At 41.6% G+C, this 17,545-nt stretch overlaps 1 protein-coding gene across 9 annotated transcripts in view; it reads left to right on the forward strand.

The window, feature by feature from the left end:
• The first annotated feature begins 5,155 nt into the window (after nucleotides 1–5,155).
• The window catches only part of PPFIA2 (PTPRF interacting protein alpha 2), a 355,332-nt gene continuing 342,942 nt past the window's right edge, over nucleotides 5,156–17,545 (forward strand). For 2 of the 9 annotated variants that reach the window (XM_052774385.1, XM_052774395.1), the window contains exons 1-2: nucleotides 5,159–5,525; nucleotides 16,010–16,260. In XM_052774385.1, coding sequence (XP_052630345.1) covers nucleotides 16,012–16,260 — 249 coding nt within the window. In that variant the 5' untranslated portion in view covers nucleotides 5,159–5,525; nucleotides 16,010–16,011. Of the gene's footprint in view, nucleotides 5,526–16,009; nucleotides 16,261–17,545 lie in introns of all 9 variants that reach the window. The other 7 variants (XM_052774383.1, XM_052774389.1, XM_052774388.1 and 4 more) reach the window with 6 other exon arrangements.

Consider the following 17,545-nt stretch of genomic DNA (forward strand, 5'->3'; position numbering starts at 1 on the left):
TTTGCTTGCACCTATATGTTAAAGATAATTAAAATAATAATTAAATTGCAGTCTGAGAATCTGCTAGCACAGCTAGCTATCTCAGTACAGCTCAATGCCATTTTTCATTTTTTATGATAATCATGGTAGGGTAAAATTTTCTATTACACCTTAAGTATTTCAATAGCAGACTGAATTAAAATGTTTGCTCACATCTTATGCCACTTTAGTTGCAAGCAACACTTCAGCTGAGTAACATGAGACAGAGTGGGAAAAGAGCAGAATTACTGCTCTTAAACAGTGTTCCCAATCTCAGATCACCAAAAAAAAGTTCCCCTTCAGTTTTCAGGTCTCATATACAACAGTATCTGAGTAACTGGGATTTTCAAGCAGGTCTTTATCAGCCCTTAAATCATGTCTCCAGAAAAAGCACCCTGAAGGGCTGTAATAAGACCAGAAGATTCTGGTCCAATCAACCATCCCACAGCCAGAAACTAGAACCTGCTCTACAGATAAGCCTAACTGAGACAGAGATAAAAGCTGTTCTTTCCCAGCTGAGGACTTTCAGCTGTACTGAAAGGTGCTAACTATGCTGTCAAACTCTCAGGCTTGTCTTTTATTGGTCTTTAGTTGGCTTTGAACAATTCACATCTAAGCTAAAGGTATGTCCTCATTCTAAACTTTCTCTCCCCTCCATCAAATGTCTGCAATGAGAGATTTTTAAAGTTACCATGACAATTTTTGAGGCCACATGTGGAATGTTTTTTGTGTGAGAAAACCACGTTTAGGACAGTCTTCTAGTGAAACACAGCAATCGAGTTATAGAAGGTAAAACCCACAGCTGAAATAGGTAAGAAATTTAAAGTGAGGAACTACAGAGGAACCCTTAAAGCTATGATAATATGCAGAGAACCTTTGGGAAATAAGCATGAATGTAATTGTAAAGTACAATTGGAATTATAACTCCAATTACATTGGGATGTAATTTATTCACACAATATTACATTTCTTTTTTCCAGTCTCAGCCAAGATCCTCTGAACTTTATTTTTGCACTCCTCTCTTAGTCTCTAAGGGCTTCTTTATCAAATGAAGACTAGCTCTAAATATTGCTGCTTTTTTTTAATTCCTATGTAATATTTCTAAGACAGGTTCTGCTTTCTCCATCTTCATCTAAAAATCTTATGCAGGCCTTCATCATGCTGTAGTAGCTGTTGACAGGCTTTAACAAATGAAGTGCTGTATCATCAATACTACTCAAAAGAGGGCTACAAGAATCACTTTCCCTTCTTACTGCTTTGACTAGATCACATATCTTTGGAACCATTACCTGCTCCTCATTTTGCACTGTATGTCTTGAAAGTAAACGCAAATCTTTCCCAAGTTGGTTCATCACCTCCCTACACAATCAGTTATTCCTTGAGAGTACGGTGGTGTCTGTTTCCCTCTTTTGCCCTGTTCATAGCAAAAGATTTTGTAAGTCTCCACTTCATCTTTGGTGGAGACAGCATGTGAGAAAGACCCATGGCGAGACTTTCACAGGGGAGGAAGCCAGTTTTCAGACATGTCTTTAAAATATTCTTTCTGAAATAAGATTATATTTTATTTTTTGAAATAACCTGGCAAATGGTAAGGAGGACTTCCTATGGTAATAAAGAGTACAGTCTCACTGTACTTTTCCCACTTGTCTTTACCCACTTAATTTATCTCCTGTAAATTCCATGTGCTCAAATACCAGATGAAACAGAGCCAGTTGACAGAGAGACTGAGCATTTCATACTTTTGGGGTAATTAATAGATCTCATTGGCATACTTGGAGTTTAGATAAGCAAAACTATGTTTTGGAGATCTGATGGTCAAATTCCATTCAAGGGAAGCTTAAGCTCATAATTAAATAGTACATTCAGTACTTTTCACTACTGAAGTTTCCATAAAATATATCATTATGCTTTTACGCTTTTGATCAAAATTATTCATGCAGTTAAATTTTACCAAAATATGCCCTCTACTGTAGGGAGTATTCCCTTATTATGAGAAAGCCCAAAGGACTTGCTCCATCCCAGTTTTTGTGGTTCTTCCATAGTTCATTTTCCATTCCTTAGAATTTTTCCTTCTTCTTCCATCTCATTGACCTCAAAAGCCTACATGCTTGAATAGAAGGAGACTCCTGTTTAAATTGGTATCACAAAGCACAGGTACTAATTGGCAGCTTCTGCACTATGCAGTAACCTCAGCACTGTGGAACACAATATTTCAGCCACTTACTCGTCTGTGAATCTGGCAACAGAGAAGCTAAGGGCAGCAGGTCAACTAGGACAATGCTGTGAGTAGCAATAATAGTCTTTTTGTGCTGGGTTTTTGCTTTAATGATTGAAAGGGAGTAGAGAGAATGGGCATGAGGAGCTGAGGGGCCAACAGACTTCCCAAAGTATTCCACAAATGTTTATAAATCAAATGACTATGAAGGAGGCCTGCCTGCTATACAGCTTTGCAAATAATTGACTCCTCCAGTCCATGGAACGGGGACTAGAATCTTTTCCAAGGTAAGTGCTGAAAATAACCACCTTGAGTGAACACAGACAGTGAGCTCATGCCTGGCAAGCGCTTTAATCAGTAAGTTGCTGTTTGAAAGAGGGGAAGAAGGAACGATGTCATCAATATTTATCAAAACTTAGAAAAGAGTGATACTCCCATGCAAACACATGCTGTTATAAAAAATAACAGTGCTGAGTTCTAGAGTTTGAAACTGCAAATCCTGACCTGACCTACGTACCTTATTGTACAGACAGTAATGTGCTTTAACTCCAAAGAATGGAAAAAAAACCCCAAACAAATAATGGAAAAACCCCCCATCAGATATGCTCTTCTTTGAAGAATTTCATACTAGCCAGCCTATGTGGCTGCCTGCCGAACATGCTTGCTCTCACAAGTGCTTTCTGAGCTGCTTAGTTTTTCCTCACTCACCTAACTCAAAGCTCAGATTTGTTGGGATAGCCAGGCACATAGTCTCTGAGGGATATGGATCTTGCCCTCAGCTACAGTGGGAGTGTCAGGCAACTGCTCTAATAGTGTAAGGATCTGGAATGGCCAAGGAAAGTGACAAAAAGCCACTTGGAATAGTGGCACGGTTGGAGGGCAAGAGCTACTTTATTTTGGCTCTTTTAACCCATGCATCGTGCTGAAAGGCCAAGCTCTGGCAACAAACTCTGGCATGGCAGCAGTACTTTCTTTGCATTTGTTTTTGAAATGTCCATGCTGGCAACTCTTCTCAGCTCTTTGCCTTCTACCGTACATGTGCATCCTCTGTGCATTTACATTTTCCACTATACAGTGTCAAACCTACTGTGAAGGCACCACAGCAGCAAGCATCGCTGAGCCTGAACCTGCTGCTGGCTGCGGCTCCCCCGCCCCTCCAGCACCTGTCTAAAGCCGACGAAGTGACTTCAGGCTTCTGAAGCAACGCAGTCAATCCTGCCTGGATGAAACTTTTTTTGGGGGTATGTGGAAGAAAAATAAATACTGAAACGTTTCTTGCAAGAGCAAAGTTTGCGTAGCTGATACCAGCACATCATCCTCCAACTGGGATGAACTTAACTACAAACCAGCGCTCTGAAAACGCCAGCTTCAAATCGTTTTCGGGTACTCCTTTATTCACGACGCCCAGTTCCCCCAAGAACCCCCGCCAGTGCCCCGTCTGCCCGTCCCTTTTCCACCCGCCCGCCTCGGGCTGCGTGGGCCAGCACTGGCGGGTGAGGAGGGCCGCAGGACGGGAGGCTGAAGGGACATCTCCGGGGGCAGCAGACCGCCTCGCCGGGCGGAGGTGGCGTTTAGCGGCTACGGGTCCGCAATCCCCTCGCTCCCTTCGCGCTGCCGGCTTGGCGGGACTCGCTTGGGCCGCCCGCCCGCCCGCCACACAGCCGTTGGGACGGGGACGGGGACGTCTGAGGGGGGTCCCGCGCGCAGCGGGGCGCGTGGGGAGCGGCGGGCGCCAACGGACGGGCACGCGCCCCCCTGCCCGCCCGCCCTTTTTAACGGTCGCTCTGAGGAGAGGAGAGGGGAGAGGAGGAAAGGAAGCGCCGCTCCCCCGTTAGGATCGGGCCCCAGTGTCCTTTTTTTTAATTATTATTATTATTTTTTGCCTTTAAGGAGTGGGCGTGAGGGAATTAGCGCCCTGCGAGCCGCGAAGCAGCAGTAGCAGCTGCCTTCGGGGAGCCGTGTGCGTGAGGCAGGGAGAGGAGACGTGATTACTTCAGAATTTATTTAAGGACTGGTGGAAACCACTGCAGCGGCTTCCAGGGGAAGTCCCCGCCGAGGAGGAGCGCGCCGAGCCCAGCGGCGCCCGTAGCCGCTCCCTCCGCCGCCACCCCCGCCTCTGCCTCGCCCGCCCTCCGGCCGTGCCGCCCGCCCAGCCTTCGGACCCGGGGAGAGGGCGCCTGCTCACGCCTAGCGTTTCCAAACGCGTAATATTAATTACACGCCCGGACTATTCAGATTATAGCAGATTTTACCACTGCTTTGTCATGGTCGGATTACAGCAGATGATACGTTTTATTACACTATATATCCGATTAGATGAGATGTACTGGCGCTTCGCCTGAACTCTTTTAAATTGCAGAATACGGCGCTTTAGAGCTCGCATACCGCTTTCGATCCAGGCATCCCCCAGCGATCAGCCAGGACGAGGGCAGCACAGCGGCGGGGGGACGGCGGTCCCTGCCCCTCGGCGGGCAGCCGGTGGCGGTGCCCCGGGTGCGGCTGCTTCTGCCCCGGGTGCGGCTGCTTCCGCCCCGCGGAGCGGAGGCGCCCGGGACGCGCAGGCTGGTCCGCAGGGCACGTGCCGTGGGTGACCTGCCGGGGCTCTCTCTCCCAGCTCCCGCTGCCGCGGCTCCTGCTCTGGACCGCTGAGATCAGGCGCTGTAGGGTGCCTGCTAGGCAGCGATGAGCTGTGGGTAGAGGATTTCTTTCTGTAAAGCAGAAAAGCGCGTTTGCTTTTGATCGTGCAGGCAGTCGTGCGTGCGTGTGGACTTCAGTCACGCGCAGAGGCATAATTAGCCTGGGAGGTATTGAGGAACCAGAGAAGCCAGATATCGCTCAGTTAAGTTTAACAAAAGATGAGAAATAAAAGAAAGATGCTTTCGCCCTGGCCCCTCCCCCCTGTAATCGCTTGGCCTCCAGCTGCGAAGATGCTGTTGCTCGAAAGGGGCTGCTGGAGCTTTAAGAGCCGCTCCCCCCCCCTCCTGCTCCCGACAATGGTCTGAGCCGAGCTTTGCTTCTCAAAGCAAAATTTGTAATATGCCATTTTTCCCATGGATGCTTCTCCTCTTGGCTGCTGACGAAGTGACCGAAGAAAATGCTGAGGTGCCAAGCAGCCAGTCTTGCCGGAGGACGGGTGCAGGGGCTTGGGGTTCCTCGGAGCAACGCCTGTGTCACCATTGCTAGGAAGATGGTCCAGGAGTGCTCGGCTGTGTGAGTCCCCGCTCGAAGCTGGTGGAGACTGCGGTTGTTATTGATCAAGTGAAATAGCAGACGCCGAAATAAAAGCCACTAGGTACTGAACCTTCTATTTCTGAGTTAGACATTCCTTCCTTAGCCCCGATACCCTCCGGGGAGGTGAGGTGCAAATGCAAAATCTTGCTGTCTGCCTCTTGCTGTAGTACTTGTGTGGTATTTAAATGCATTTCTGTAATGGGAGTCGGGAGTTGGGGAATTTCAGACTAAAAAACGTGAAGCCAACTTCTTTTTTTTTTTTTTTTTTTCGTGTGGTTGAGAGGGATACGAGGCTGGAGGGATGACATAAAGAACCAATGGTTGGAATGAGTCCTTTTTTTAAGGTACTGTGTTGATCACCCCTCCTGTGTGGAAGGAGTGCAGGATGCTTCTGTTAAAGGTGATATCATAGTTTAGTGGAGACTGGCAGGTAAGGAGTTAACTAGGAGGAGGAATATGCATGTAATGCAACTCAGACAATAGGAAGGATTTTCCTTATGGAATTAAACTGTGCTGCCTAAGAGCGATCTTGCTGAGAACATCTGAGAAGACATAATTGCAGTAAGAACTGGTTTTATCAGCCACTGTATCTATTTAATGATTTGGAAAAAAATAGCTTGTAAATGCAAAATATCCGGAATGATCCAATGAAATGAGTTTTCAAGCTGATGTCACTGTGGACAGGCTAGAATGTATGGTAGTTCGATTTCTACTTCTTTCTCCTGCAGCAAAATTACAAGTAACTTGGAATGACTCCTCAACCTTGGTGTACAAATCAAACATCTGAGTATACAGAAAACAAGCTTTTAAAACCAGTTATGGACAGAAGGGTGAGGGAATAAAATTAGATTCATATCTAAGGTGGTAGCCATCAAGGTGAGCAAAATGAATGCTTATCTAAGAGCCTTTGTCAGGCAGAAGCCAAGTAGTATTCCGTCTTCTCATTCCCAGAGCTTGCCCAAGTGAAAGAAGCCCAGCTGGTGAATTATTCCCAGGCTACATGAGATTGCAGAGGCGTTTGTTACAACATTCACTTTAAAAAAATAAATAATCCAAGACTCTTGGACAGTCAAGATAACAGAAGATGTCAAATAGGGTGGGGTCCAATGAGAAGAAAGATTAGAACTTTCTCATTTTCCACCTTTATAGGACATGTACCACAGAAATTTCAAGTAGCTTTAGAAAAAGTCAGTATTGAGGATGTTCTTTCACACCTGGTCCGGACATGATTATCAGCATCTGTGGACAGAAGATAATATAAGACAGTTGCTATCAATTTAGTTGTTAATGGAGTAGCTCCTGAAAAGGAGCTTTATATAATTCTTAACCAAGGGTGGGCATATCCTGTGCTGTTTGTTGCAATTTTTGTCCGTTCACTCACCTGGATGTCCGAACTGAGCTGCAGAATTCCTAACTGAGCTAATGTCGAGTTCACTCTTCATGGGAACATAATGCAGCTAAGGCTATAGATTTGCTGTGACGTTTTTTCAACCTGAAGAATCTTTAATGCAATGGCAATGAACCACATTCTTTCCCCTTCTCATAGAACAGATGACTTTAAACAGTCATTGCTTTTTGCCAGTTCAATGTTGTGTGTTTAGAGGGGAAACCTGTTCATGATTCTTCATAATATTGTAGGCAATGGTCACATAACATCCAGCGTGCTCCCAGCGTGCATAACATATTTTTTATTTTTATGCTCCTGTTTGGAGGTAGTAAAATGACAGGAGGTTGATGGCTTGCCTATGTTAGTGACTTTTCCAACCATCTACACTGATCCAAACCCACTGAAGTCCATGACAGAATTTCCATGAATTTAAGCAGTTGTTGGATTGGCCTCCATGCAAATGATTGGAGAAAATACTGAACTAGGAACCAATCAACCTGGAATAGATTTTGCAGTAGATGGTGTAGTAGATACACAATGGACAAGGAAGAGAATGTATTTAGAAAACTTTAATGTGCTGCTTCACAGGTCTAGAACTACTATTAAAACAAGTGCTTAGGCTTTGTTTCAAATAAGAAGAATTCTAAAGTTTTTACATTGCCTAAAAGTCTTTCCCTAGGGAGCATGTATGTGCTACATGGATTTTAAGGAAAGCAGTAATTCATCAGTATCCTGCTCCCCCTTCAGAACCTCTCAGAAGCTTTGGGACAGTCGTAAGGTGCTACACAAGTTCAGCATCTGCTGCAGTCCTTGAGAGTTTTGGGCACTTCATGTGCTCTCCGAGCAAGGGAATTGTAATGTCTGCTCTGTGGCTCCTGATGAATCTAAGAAACAGTGTTTGTGTATTAACAGTAAAATGCTGGTGACTTAAAGTAAATGCATATTTCATTGAGGAATTGCTTTACTTACATTCAGAATACCAGGTAAAGTGGTAAACTTTTTACTGCAGAGATACTAAGTTTAGTATCAATGGATCTTTTGTTTTTCTTTTTAAAGAAAGAGAAACACATTTTAAAAGTCTTATTTTTATTGTCTTAGATCAGTCAAGCATAGCTTTAATTAAGTTGTATTACTACAGGGCAAGTCAGCTTTTTTCTGGCAAAGGAACAAAAAATTTCTCTTTTTTCCTTTGAATAAAGAGGTATATATAATGCATGTTTAGGTATTAATGAGGCATATGTCACCTTGCTAAGCCCTTTCCCTCCACTCCTTCCTCTTCTTTGCAGTCTTGGCTGTATGGGAAGTATTGCACAGAATAATATACATGAGGGCTTATTCTGTTATCATGGTATTCTGTGGTCTTGAAGATATGGGACAGAGGTGTTTAATCCACCACTTGCAGTTCCTAGCACCCACTGAAGGAAATTCCAGGTCCATCAGTGTTCTCTTGGATGCCTGTGTTCCCTCATATTTATTTAACTCAGCGTGCCTTCACTCATATCCTGACAGAGCAAGATGGCTGCCACTTAATAGTGGGTTGCTGCTACTGTAGTTATCGGGCCTGTTCCTCACTTCCTCCTGAGGACCAGGATAGTTAATGAAGGTCTTCATTACCTGTTCCCTCTCCACTTCCATTCATCCCTCAACTCCTATTCTGACTCAGTTTTCTGGGGGCAACAGCCTGCAGTTCTCTAGTGGCACAAAGAGCTGCATGACTTGCTGGATGCATGGTTGGCCACCACTGGTATAATTAAGTAGGATTTGAGGTATCAGATTAGGAAACCAAACTGGATGCCTGAAGTACTCCTTCATCTTTTCCTCCTTCTTTCATGTGACCAGTGTCTTGGTAAAGAAATCTGTAGTAAATTACTTCAGTGGGAATTTACTCAGTCTCTGCAAAGCTGACTCCCGGTAGCTAGTTACAGATTTCTGAGTTTACTCAACACCATGTATCTTTCCTGTGAGAAGCAAGCAAGTCTGTGTTTCTTGGTTCTTGGGTTTGTTTGGGGGTTGGTTGGTTTGTTTGACTGGTTGACTGGTTTTTTGAGAGGATGGTGTTAGGAAAGCTTTTTTTTCCCTGATGTGAGTATGATGTGTTCATATTTTTACTTATCATTAATGGCATAGCCAGGAAACTTCCGAAATGTACCAAGCACCTCATGCCTTTACATATGTTGTAAACATTAACTTGATGACCTTGAATAGGAACAACTTCAATGTTGGAATTTTGGGGAAAAAATATTTATTTATATGTACCGTTTGTTCCCTTTAGAAGGAGCATATACCACTTAACTACTGTCATACCATACATATGTGTTCCCCTGCCAAGCTAGGCTTCAGCAGCTTTTCAGTCTTTATTCTAAAAATATTTTTTTGTTATTTGCTTTACTGTGATTCACTGGGTAAGTAAAAAAAATATAAAGCATTAAAATCTTTCTTCAAACCTTTTGAAAGAATATAAGTGAGGCCATAAAAGTTGAATTATAAGACTTTTCAAACTTTTAAATTTAAAATGTTCTGAGAGGTGGCATTTTATCATCCCATATAATATTTTAGTTTCTTTTTTTGTGTATATTTTCTGACAAACTGTAATTGCCTACATTTCCAAAAATAAGCAGATTTTTGTTTAAATTTGGTTGTCTAAAAAGTATGTGTTTGTTTCTCATCCTCATGTGGTTATGTTTTCAGATTTCTCTGGTTTGTGGGTTTTTTGGGCAGGTTTTTTTTTATTATTTTTATTTTAATGTCACTCAGAGATTAGCACGTTTAGTGTAAATAGCAATATCTGAAAATGTGGCCATACTTGTAATCAAGTGTAACTGAGTTTTATTTTTTATTTTTTAACGACAATTTTGTTTACTTTTTGTAGAAGTCTTCCAAGTATATAGACCCCCAAATTCTCCACAAGGCAGGCCATCCTAATAAAATCAATGCGGGGTGGGTTTTTTGTTGCAGGTTTGTTTGTTTGTTTGTTTGGGGGTTTTTTTTGAATGCAATGAAATGAGCCACAATGTGGGGTTTTGGTTTTGGGTTTTTTTTCAAATTCCTCTCCAGCTTATTTAAATGTATATTAAATTTCAGAATCTCTCTGGTAAATAAGTGAATCCTTTGAACTTAAAGCTCTCTTCAGACAGATGGAGTTATTCAGTGTGGAAGGGACCTTTAAAGGTCATCTGTGCCAACCCCTTGCCCAATGCTGGGCCAAATGCAAAATAAGATGAGGTTGCTCAGTGCAGGTTTGGAAAATAAAAAGAAGATTCAGTGATTGCTGTAAATTTCTGAAGTTTAAGGCAGGTATTTATATACTCCAATTTTGCTTGTATTTTTATTGCATTAACCTGAAAATTGTAAGAGAAGTTACTTTGAAATTTAGAATTGTGGCAATGCAGTTCAAGCTTTGTGTTATAAACTTCAGAGAAGGCATTCTGATGCTTCATGCACATTGTTGTATGTCTTTGCTCATCCTTCCTTTACTGTTACTGTCAGCTCTGACTTCTTTTTCCCTAACAGGACTCATCAAAGATATGTAACTGTAATTGCCTTGTAGTAGTTGATAGGAATGTATTGATTAGTGAGAGGAATACTACCCTGGGATAACAAAAATCTTAGCATAGGAGCTGGCACATGCAAACTGAATGGAGAGATTAAAATATATGCACAGACTCAATGAACATATTTTTGCATCTGAATTGCAGTGTGCACATGGAGTTGAATGAGGAACTAACAGCCTGTTACACTGTATAAGACCAATTCAGAAGAGCAGAGGGCTGGAAACTTCATCCTGACCTTTTATCTTTTGGGGCTGTCTCTGGTTATATAGTTATATACAGTCAATTGTATGACAGGGGAGCAGGGTCTCAAACCATTGGCTGATAAACACAATTAGACAACATGGAATATCCAGATGTCAGTTTATGACTATATTTGGTGTATCCAAAAGTTATGGTTTAGAAAATCAAGTCCTATCAGCCTAACCAGTTTTTGAAGCAGTAAGAATGGAGGACAAAAACGAAGTTTAAAGATGGTCCATTATTTATCCTGCTGAGTTCTGTTCTGAGTAGAATTGATATCTACATGAATTAATAAGAACTGTGTACTTGAGATGAATACCTGCCACATACGCATGGTCCATTATTCCTGAACTGTATATATATCCACTAAGTCTGGGATACATCTGACCTGTCTATATGAAAATTGATTCATGCATATATAGTGAAATGTATCTGAGATATATCAAAAGTTCTGTAAACTCACAGATCAGCTACAAAAACACGTGTGGCATGGTAGGTCTAAAATGTAATAGAAGTGGGCCTGCCAATAGCCTTATTCTGAGCCTTTAAAAACTGCAGCATTGAATGTGGCTCTGTCTCCCCTATAAATACAATTGAAAAAAGCATATATTTTTCACAGAAAGAATGACTAATTCTGGTTATTTTACTAGCGAGATCACTTTCAGTGTCTAATGGTTGAAATCCTTCCTGTATAAAATATGCTTTAGCTTAACACAGATTTATGGTCTGCGATTAGTGGGGCAAGAGTAGGTAGTTAAAATGATTCCTTCTGATTTCAGTGTATGAAATATTTCAGTTGATTATACTATGAAACCAGAGTTAAAATTGTTGGGGTTTTGGCATTTTTTAATCACCAAAATTAGCTTTAAAATTTAAAATTACATAGAAGGAAAATCAGAAGTTGCCCTCTTCCCCCACTGGAAATTTAAAAATACAATTAAAATTACTCAGGGTATGACCACATTAGCAATCAGACCTAACTGTTCATAGCAATACTATTTTTATTTTATGTTTTAATGTGAATCCCAGTTGTTTCCATCTACATTGTGTTGGCTTGGTTCTCTATGTGTTTTTGGTGTGTGCAAACTAAATTCCTTTCAGCTATAATTAAACTCGAAGCTTACTCTTAAATCTAATGTCCTGACCCCATGTGTGAACCACATCATCATGTGGTTAACCAAGGGTTGTCTAATACATACACACCATCAGAAGGCTCTGGAAACTTCAAGAACTCTTGTAACTCCCTGACGTGATTCACTTCCTATATAAAGATCCAAATGCATATGTGCCCTCCTGTTTGTCCTTAGCTGCCAGTCTTCTACTACTAAATTGTGATCAGTCTGTTTGCTGACACTGTTCCTCTACTTCTGTTGAAGTCCTTTCTCTGCTATACCTGCCCTAGCTTTTGTTGCAGCCCCTCTTGGTGAATCTCCCTTTTTTCCTTTTTTTTTCTTCCTTTTAAAATTATTCAGATAGTCTCACTATTTTGATTCCTTCCTGCTATCAAGCAGAAAATTCATAAAGGGTGCAGTAAGGTCCTGGGGAAGTGGCTCTGTTCTTGAACATGTGCTGGAGGAAGGCCAGCATTTCTTGGGAACAGTGTTAAATGGTGGCAGCCTCAGGACATTGAAAGCATCCCATCTGCTGGCAGGTGTAAGAGTGATAAATGCCAGATAAAGTTTAAAAAAAGAAAAAGAATGCTTTTCTAAAGGCAAGAAGACACAAATCATAGTAAATCAGAACACCATGGCATATAGGTCTTTCACGAAGAACTATAAGAAATCTTTCTTTGGGAGCCCCACAATAAACCTGCAGTTGTTTGAAAGTTTGCTTCTGTTTTTCTGAGTTGATGACCCAGGAACATCCTGAGAAGCTGGGTTCCCTTCAGAGTTGTTCTGGGGGTCCTTGTTGTTAGCTCCCACAAAAGATCCAAGTGAGGACATGGCCCAGGATTCCCATTTCCCCTGCTCCTCACTGTTTCAAGTATCAATGCAGCCCTTTCTGGCACACCCTACCAGTATTTCTGATCTGGCCCAGGTTAGCATACTGCTTTTTGATATTTGTCTCCAAGCTGAGGGTGGGGAAAGGGAGAGGATGCATGTGGTTCCAGTGGAATAATGGTATTGATTTCCGAACTGCTGGAAAGCAACGTACATCACCAGTGTGACTGCAAGACCTGTTGTACCTTTTAAAGATTCTCCTGGGGCTGTGAGCTGTGGGAGAAAACTTCCAAATAGCAACTGCCTACATCAGGAACTGCCCACCTGTTCTCTGCCTTCTCTGCGGTCTTACTCATTGTCCAAGTTTGTTACTTGTGCCATGTCAGGATAGTGCAGCCCAGGCTTTCAAAATAAGCACAGTGCATGGTCCACTCCCCTCCCTGCATGCAGCAGCTTAGAGGGTAGAGAAGACATGGTAATAGTGCCATGAGCATTCAACCCATGGATTCCATTGCTGCCCCACAACCACTTGTATATATGGCTTCCCACATCCCCGTAATGACTACAGGTGGAGATTTTCTATCTACTTTGAATACAAGGTGCTAAGGTAGCAACAGCTGTCTGCACAGAGGTTTCCTTACCTGTTTCCACACACACACCAGCACGCATGAAAAACTGCACCACTCTCACTCTGCCACTGCCTGTGAGCAGCAGTCGTGTATGCTGTGGTGTTCAGACCATAAACCTGATCTGCATGTGCAGGAGGTAATTTCTTGAATGATGAAAGTTCACCAATGAGAATCCCACAGGGCAGGAAGTTTGCCCCATGAGATGTTGATGATCATGAGGCAGGAAAGGTTCAGTGACGATCTAAATTGTTTTCTTTAGTCTTAAAGAATGGGCATGCAGAGACCTTGGTCTCTGGCCACCTGCTGCATATGGAAAAGTTATGATTGAACTGAGCAAGTGGCAGATGGCCTTGGATGTTTTAGTTATCCCTTTGCTCACTGTGAACTTGACCGTCTCAAACTGGTTAGCCACAGGTGGGACCTGGTGGAGACACTCCACAGAGTGATGGCCACTTGCCAAGTGAAATGTACTCCCACAACATTGTGAGAGGATCGTGGAGGCAAGACAGTGGATCCCCCCAGTTGATAGTCCCACAGCTCGAGGTATCTGTGGACAGTGGGCAAAGCAGTTACAACAGCAAGAGCTCCCCAAAAGCTGTTCTGCCTCTGCAGAGAAATTGAAGTGTAGGAGGATGAGTACTCATTTATTCAAACCATCCTTCTGCTGGTGCAGCTGCAGAGTTTAGTCACTCCCCATCTGTGGTGCTTCACAGTACACACTGTCCATACTCAGAAGAGGAAGTGGTAGGTACCATGAAGGTCAGTTGCTAATGGTGCAAATATTTTTAATCTTGAAGCTTTTTATGGCAGTGGAGGCACTGATGTATTAACCTCATATCAGTATGAAAGGACATTGTGGTACTTGCTAGTGGAGCCTATAGTTTAGGAGAGGCAAAGGTTTCTGGAATAGAAACTTTTGAACCTCATGTGTAATGGAGATACGCAGCATCGAATTAGATAATCCTGAGTAAATATACCTGACCTAAATATATTGGAGATGTGAGGAACTTTTCAGTGTCTATCACTTCAAGCTATTAACTGCTTCTCTTGCACCTCATTAATTACTAAGTGGATAATAGCCACAAGCAACCTTTACCTTGCCTCCAGTCTGCTTTAAAAACAGGACCAAGACCTACCTGAAACCTCAGTAGTGAAGCTATTGCTTATGAAAGCTATGCAGCAGTAGCTGATAATTCATGCTGAAATACCAATGTTTGATGCCAACTTTGCTAGTTATCGTATCTGCTGAAAAAGTGAAAATTAAGAATACTAAATTCTGCATGAACATTCAGAATATGATCAAGGCCAGCTAATCTGAGTGAAGCTGTTTAATTTTCCCAGTAAATCTTAGCAGTAAGTAGCGTTAGCACAAGGCTTGTTTGTGACTTAGTAATAGTAGGAGGAGTTCGTTTTAATGAATTAAGTACAGGTGTCTTAGCTCCTTTGTTCCCTGGTGTATGGCCTGTCTTTAAATTACATTCTGTAACAGCTAGATCTTCCATTTTTCATAAATTCCACTTTCACCAGTTCCATTTTCCTACTTTGGAAAGCAGACCAGATTTAAGAATATGTAGAGCTAATCCATCATAATATTGAGAGGGAAATAGTGAGAATGTTACACGATGGCACATTTAACAGTGGAAGTGTGTCAACCGCATGTATTGTAGAAAAAGTTCATGTCTGGAAGGTCCACAGCAAGCTCCTAAGTAAAATATTTTAACTTCCAGTAGATGAACCAAAAGCACCTTGATCCCACTTGCTGAGATAAAAGGCTTCCAATAGTTACTACAATAACAGTTTCCTGAAATTAACCCTTAAATATGTATAAAGTTATATCTGCTGTACTTCTTCAGTCATACTAGAAAACAGTTTCTGATTCTTTGGGTGACTGTCATTGGGTAGATATCTTCTGTTATTAACACAGTCTTTTTATTTAAAAAAAAGATCTGAGCTTTGAGACCTGTCATATCTTTGTTTTGTTTTGTTTTGTTTTTTCCATCTACAGAACCCAGTATCTCGTAGCATAAGTTTCTCCACATACACAAACTGAGGTTTTGAGATATACATAAGAAGCTTTATAATTGAAGAATGGGACTAGGTGATATTATTTACTCTGCTCAGGACTGTTTTTAGGAAACAAACAACAGTGATTCTGTCCCTGGTAATTCAATTTGCACAAGATACCACAGGGATGGTAATTAGCAGAGAGTTTCTAGTTCTTGACCTCTTACTGAACGAGCTCACTGGAGAATAATTTCCCCTGAGGGTGGGAATAACTAGATAGAAAAATAGATTAACCTGGCATTGTTAAGGCAGCATGATACTGGATCGATGGTTAGCCTGAGCTGTACTGTAGAAATGCCTAGAGCAGGACAAACTCTGGCAATTAATGGCAGCTACTGGCATCAATACCAGCAATTCAACAATGACATTAAGTAAGAGAGGGCGGAAAATCAACAAGAAAGGAGACTACAATTGCAGAGGAAGTCTTTTCTGTCATTTTAAAAGAGCATTATTTGCAAAACTATTAATTTAAAATATTCTGTTACCCTCTGTCTCCTTCCAGTCATTCTTCTCTCAGTTTAGAAAGCACATTCAAAGTCTTTGCTGTGTGGAATTAATCACTGTATTTAATCCCTGTCTATCGACCATCTGATTAACATTGAAAGCACAAAGTTGAAAGAGGGAACAATGCAATAATCTACTGTGTCCATATGACAGAGTAAATTCCTCTTATGAAATCCCCTCAAATGTTTTTCTACTGAAGAGCTTTTCCTTGATTTGTGTTTTTTTTAAAGAAATGATGTGTGAAGTGATGCCAACGATAAACGAGGACACCCCGATGAGTCAACGGGGGTCCCAAAGCAGTGGCTCGGACTCAGATTCTCACTTTGAGCAGCTGATGGTGAACATGCTGGATGAAAGGGACCGTCTCCTTGATACTCTTCGGGAGACACAGGAAAGCTTGTCACTTGCACAGCAACGCCTACAGGATGTCATCTATGACAGAGACTCCCTCCAGCGACAGCTTAACTCAGCCCTGCCTCAGGTATGTAGTTTATAAAGATATTTTTTTTAGGTTCACTGATTTTTCTGCTTAATGCCCCTTACTTTAACCGTAATCAGTATTTATTCCTTGAGGCCCAAATTCTGCTCCTGTTGAGGTTGGCTGCAGAACTCCTATAGATTTAATAGTACCTGGTTTGACCTCTTTGGGCCCTGTCTTCTCTTCAAAGTTAAGAGTAGGAGTAATGCTGTTGACTTCAAGGAGAGCAAGATGAAGGCCTGTAGCTACTGGTTCTTTTGGCTGTTGCTCTAGCATTTACAACAGATGAGGGATCATTTAAATTAAAGACCTAATGGTGGGAATGAAGAAAAAACAATGAGGATATTTCCTGCAGACTCTATTCCAGATAAGATTTTCTAACTAGTGTTACAACAAATAAAACTAGCTTATGTAGGTTAAATAAGGCACTACACAAAACCACAAAAACAACTGATATCTTAATATTTTTATTCATTTATTTTAAAAATAATTATATAAATTTCTTTATCTAAAATTACCTTGGTCTTTTTTTAGGAACTGCAAAATTAATGTCTTAATTTAAAATAATAATATGATATTATATTTCAATATTATATATCAATATAACATTATTTTTCAATATACTAGAATTAAAAGCAAAGAAACATCTTAGTTCAGTCAGTATATCTGGCCAGAGGTTTGAAATATACCATGATTCAAAACACAGTTTTTTCCCCATGTTATTTTCTTTGCGTCTTCCAACTGTCACTTAATAGAAAATTTTATTGTAGCCATGAGGGCCTGGGCATACTTACCTGGGCAAAGTTGTATACCTGTTAGACAGTGGTTAGAGAGGAAGACAGATTCAGCTGTGTGATTGGAATAAGGAGGTGGTAAGGATGAATCAAATGAGTGAGAAAGTTCTAAAGATAGAAAGGAAAAAGGCACCCACTGGAGTAGGGAACAGAAGCAGTTGCTTAAGGGCTAACCCCAGCAGGCTGTTGGAATATCTTGGGGTAGGGCTAAAAAAGAGAGAGGGAGACTGTAATAATTTGAAGAATAGCATTAGCAACTTCAGCATGAGCTCCAGGCAATAAGAATGGCTGCACTGGGCTTGGGTCAAACAAAAAGGAGTAGCAATGATCTTGATATACAGTAAAATCAAGGGGTTTTTTTGTTTTTTTCTAATTTGTGGGCAGTTGAGCTTTTCTTCCACTGGTGTCTCTTCATAGAACAATGTAAAAGAATAAGTGAAAGACAGCATAGATCCTTTATTCGAAGTTTTATTGCTAGAAATCTGAAGAATAGA

This window comes from Harpia harpyja, chromosome 23 (assembly GCF_026419915.1).
Source record: "Harpia harpyja isolate bHarHar1 chromosome 23, bHarHar1 primary haplotype, whole genome shotgun sequence".
NCBI classification, from domain to species: Eukaryota; Metazoa; Chordata; class Aves; order Accipitriformes; family Accipitridae; genus Harpia; species Harpia harpyja.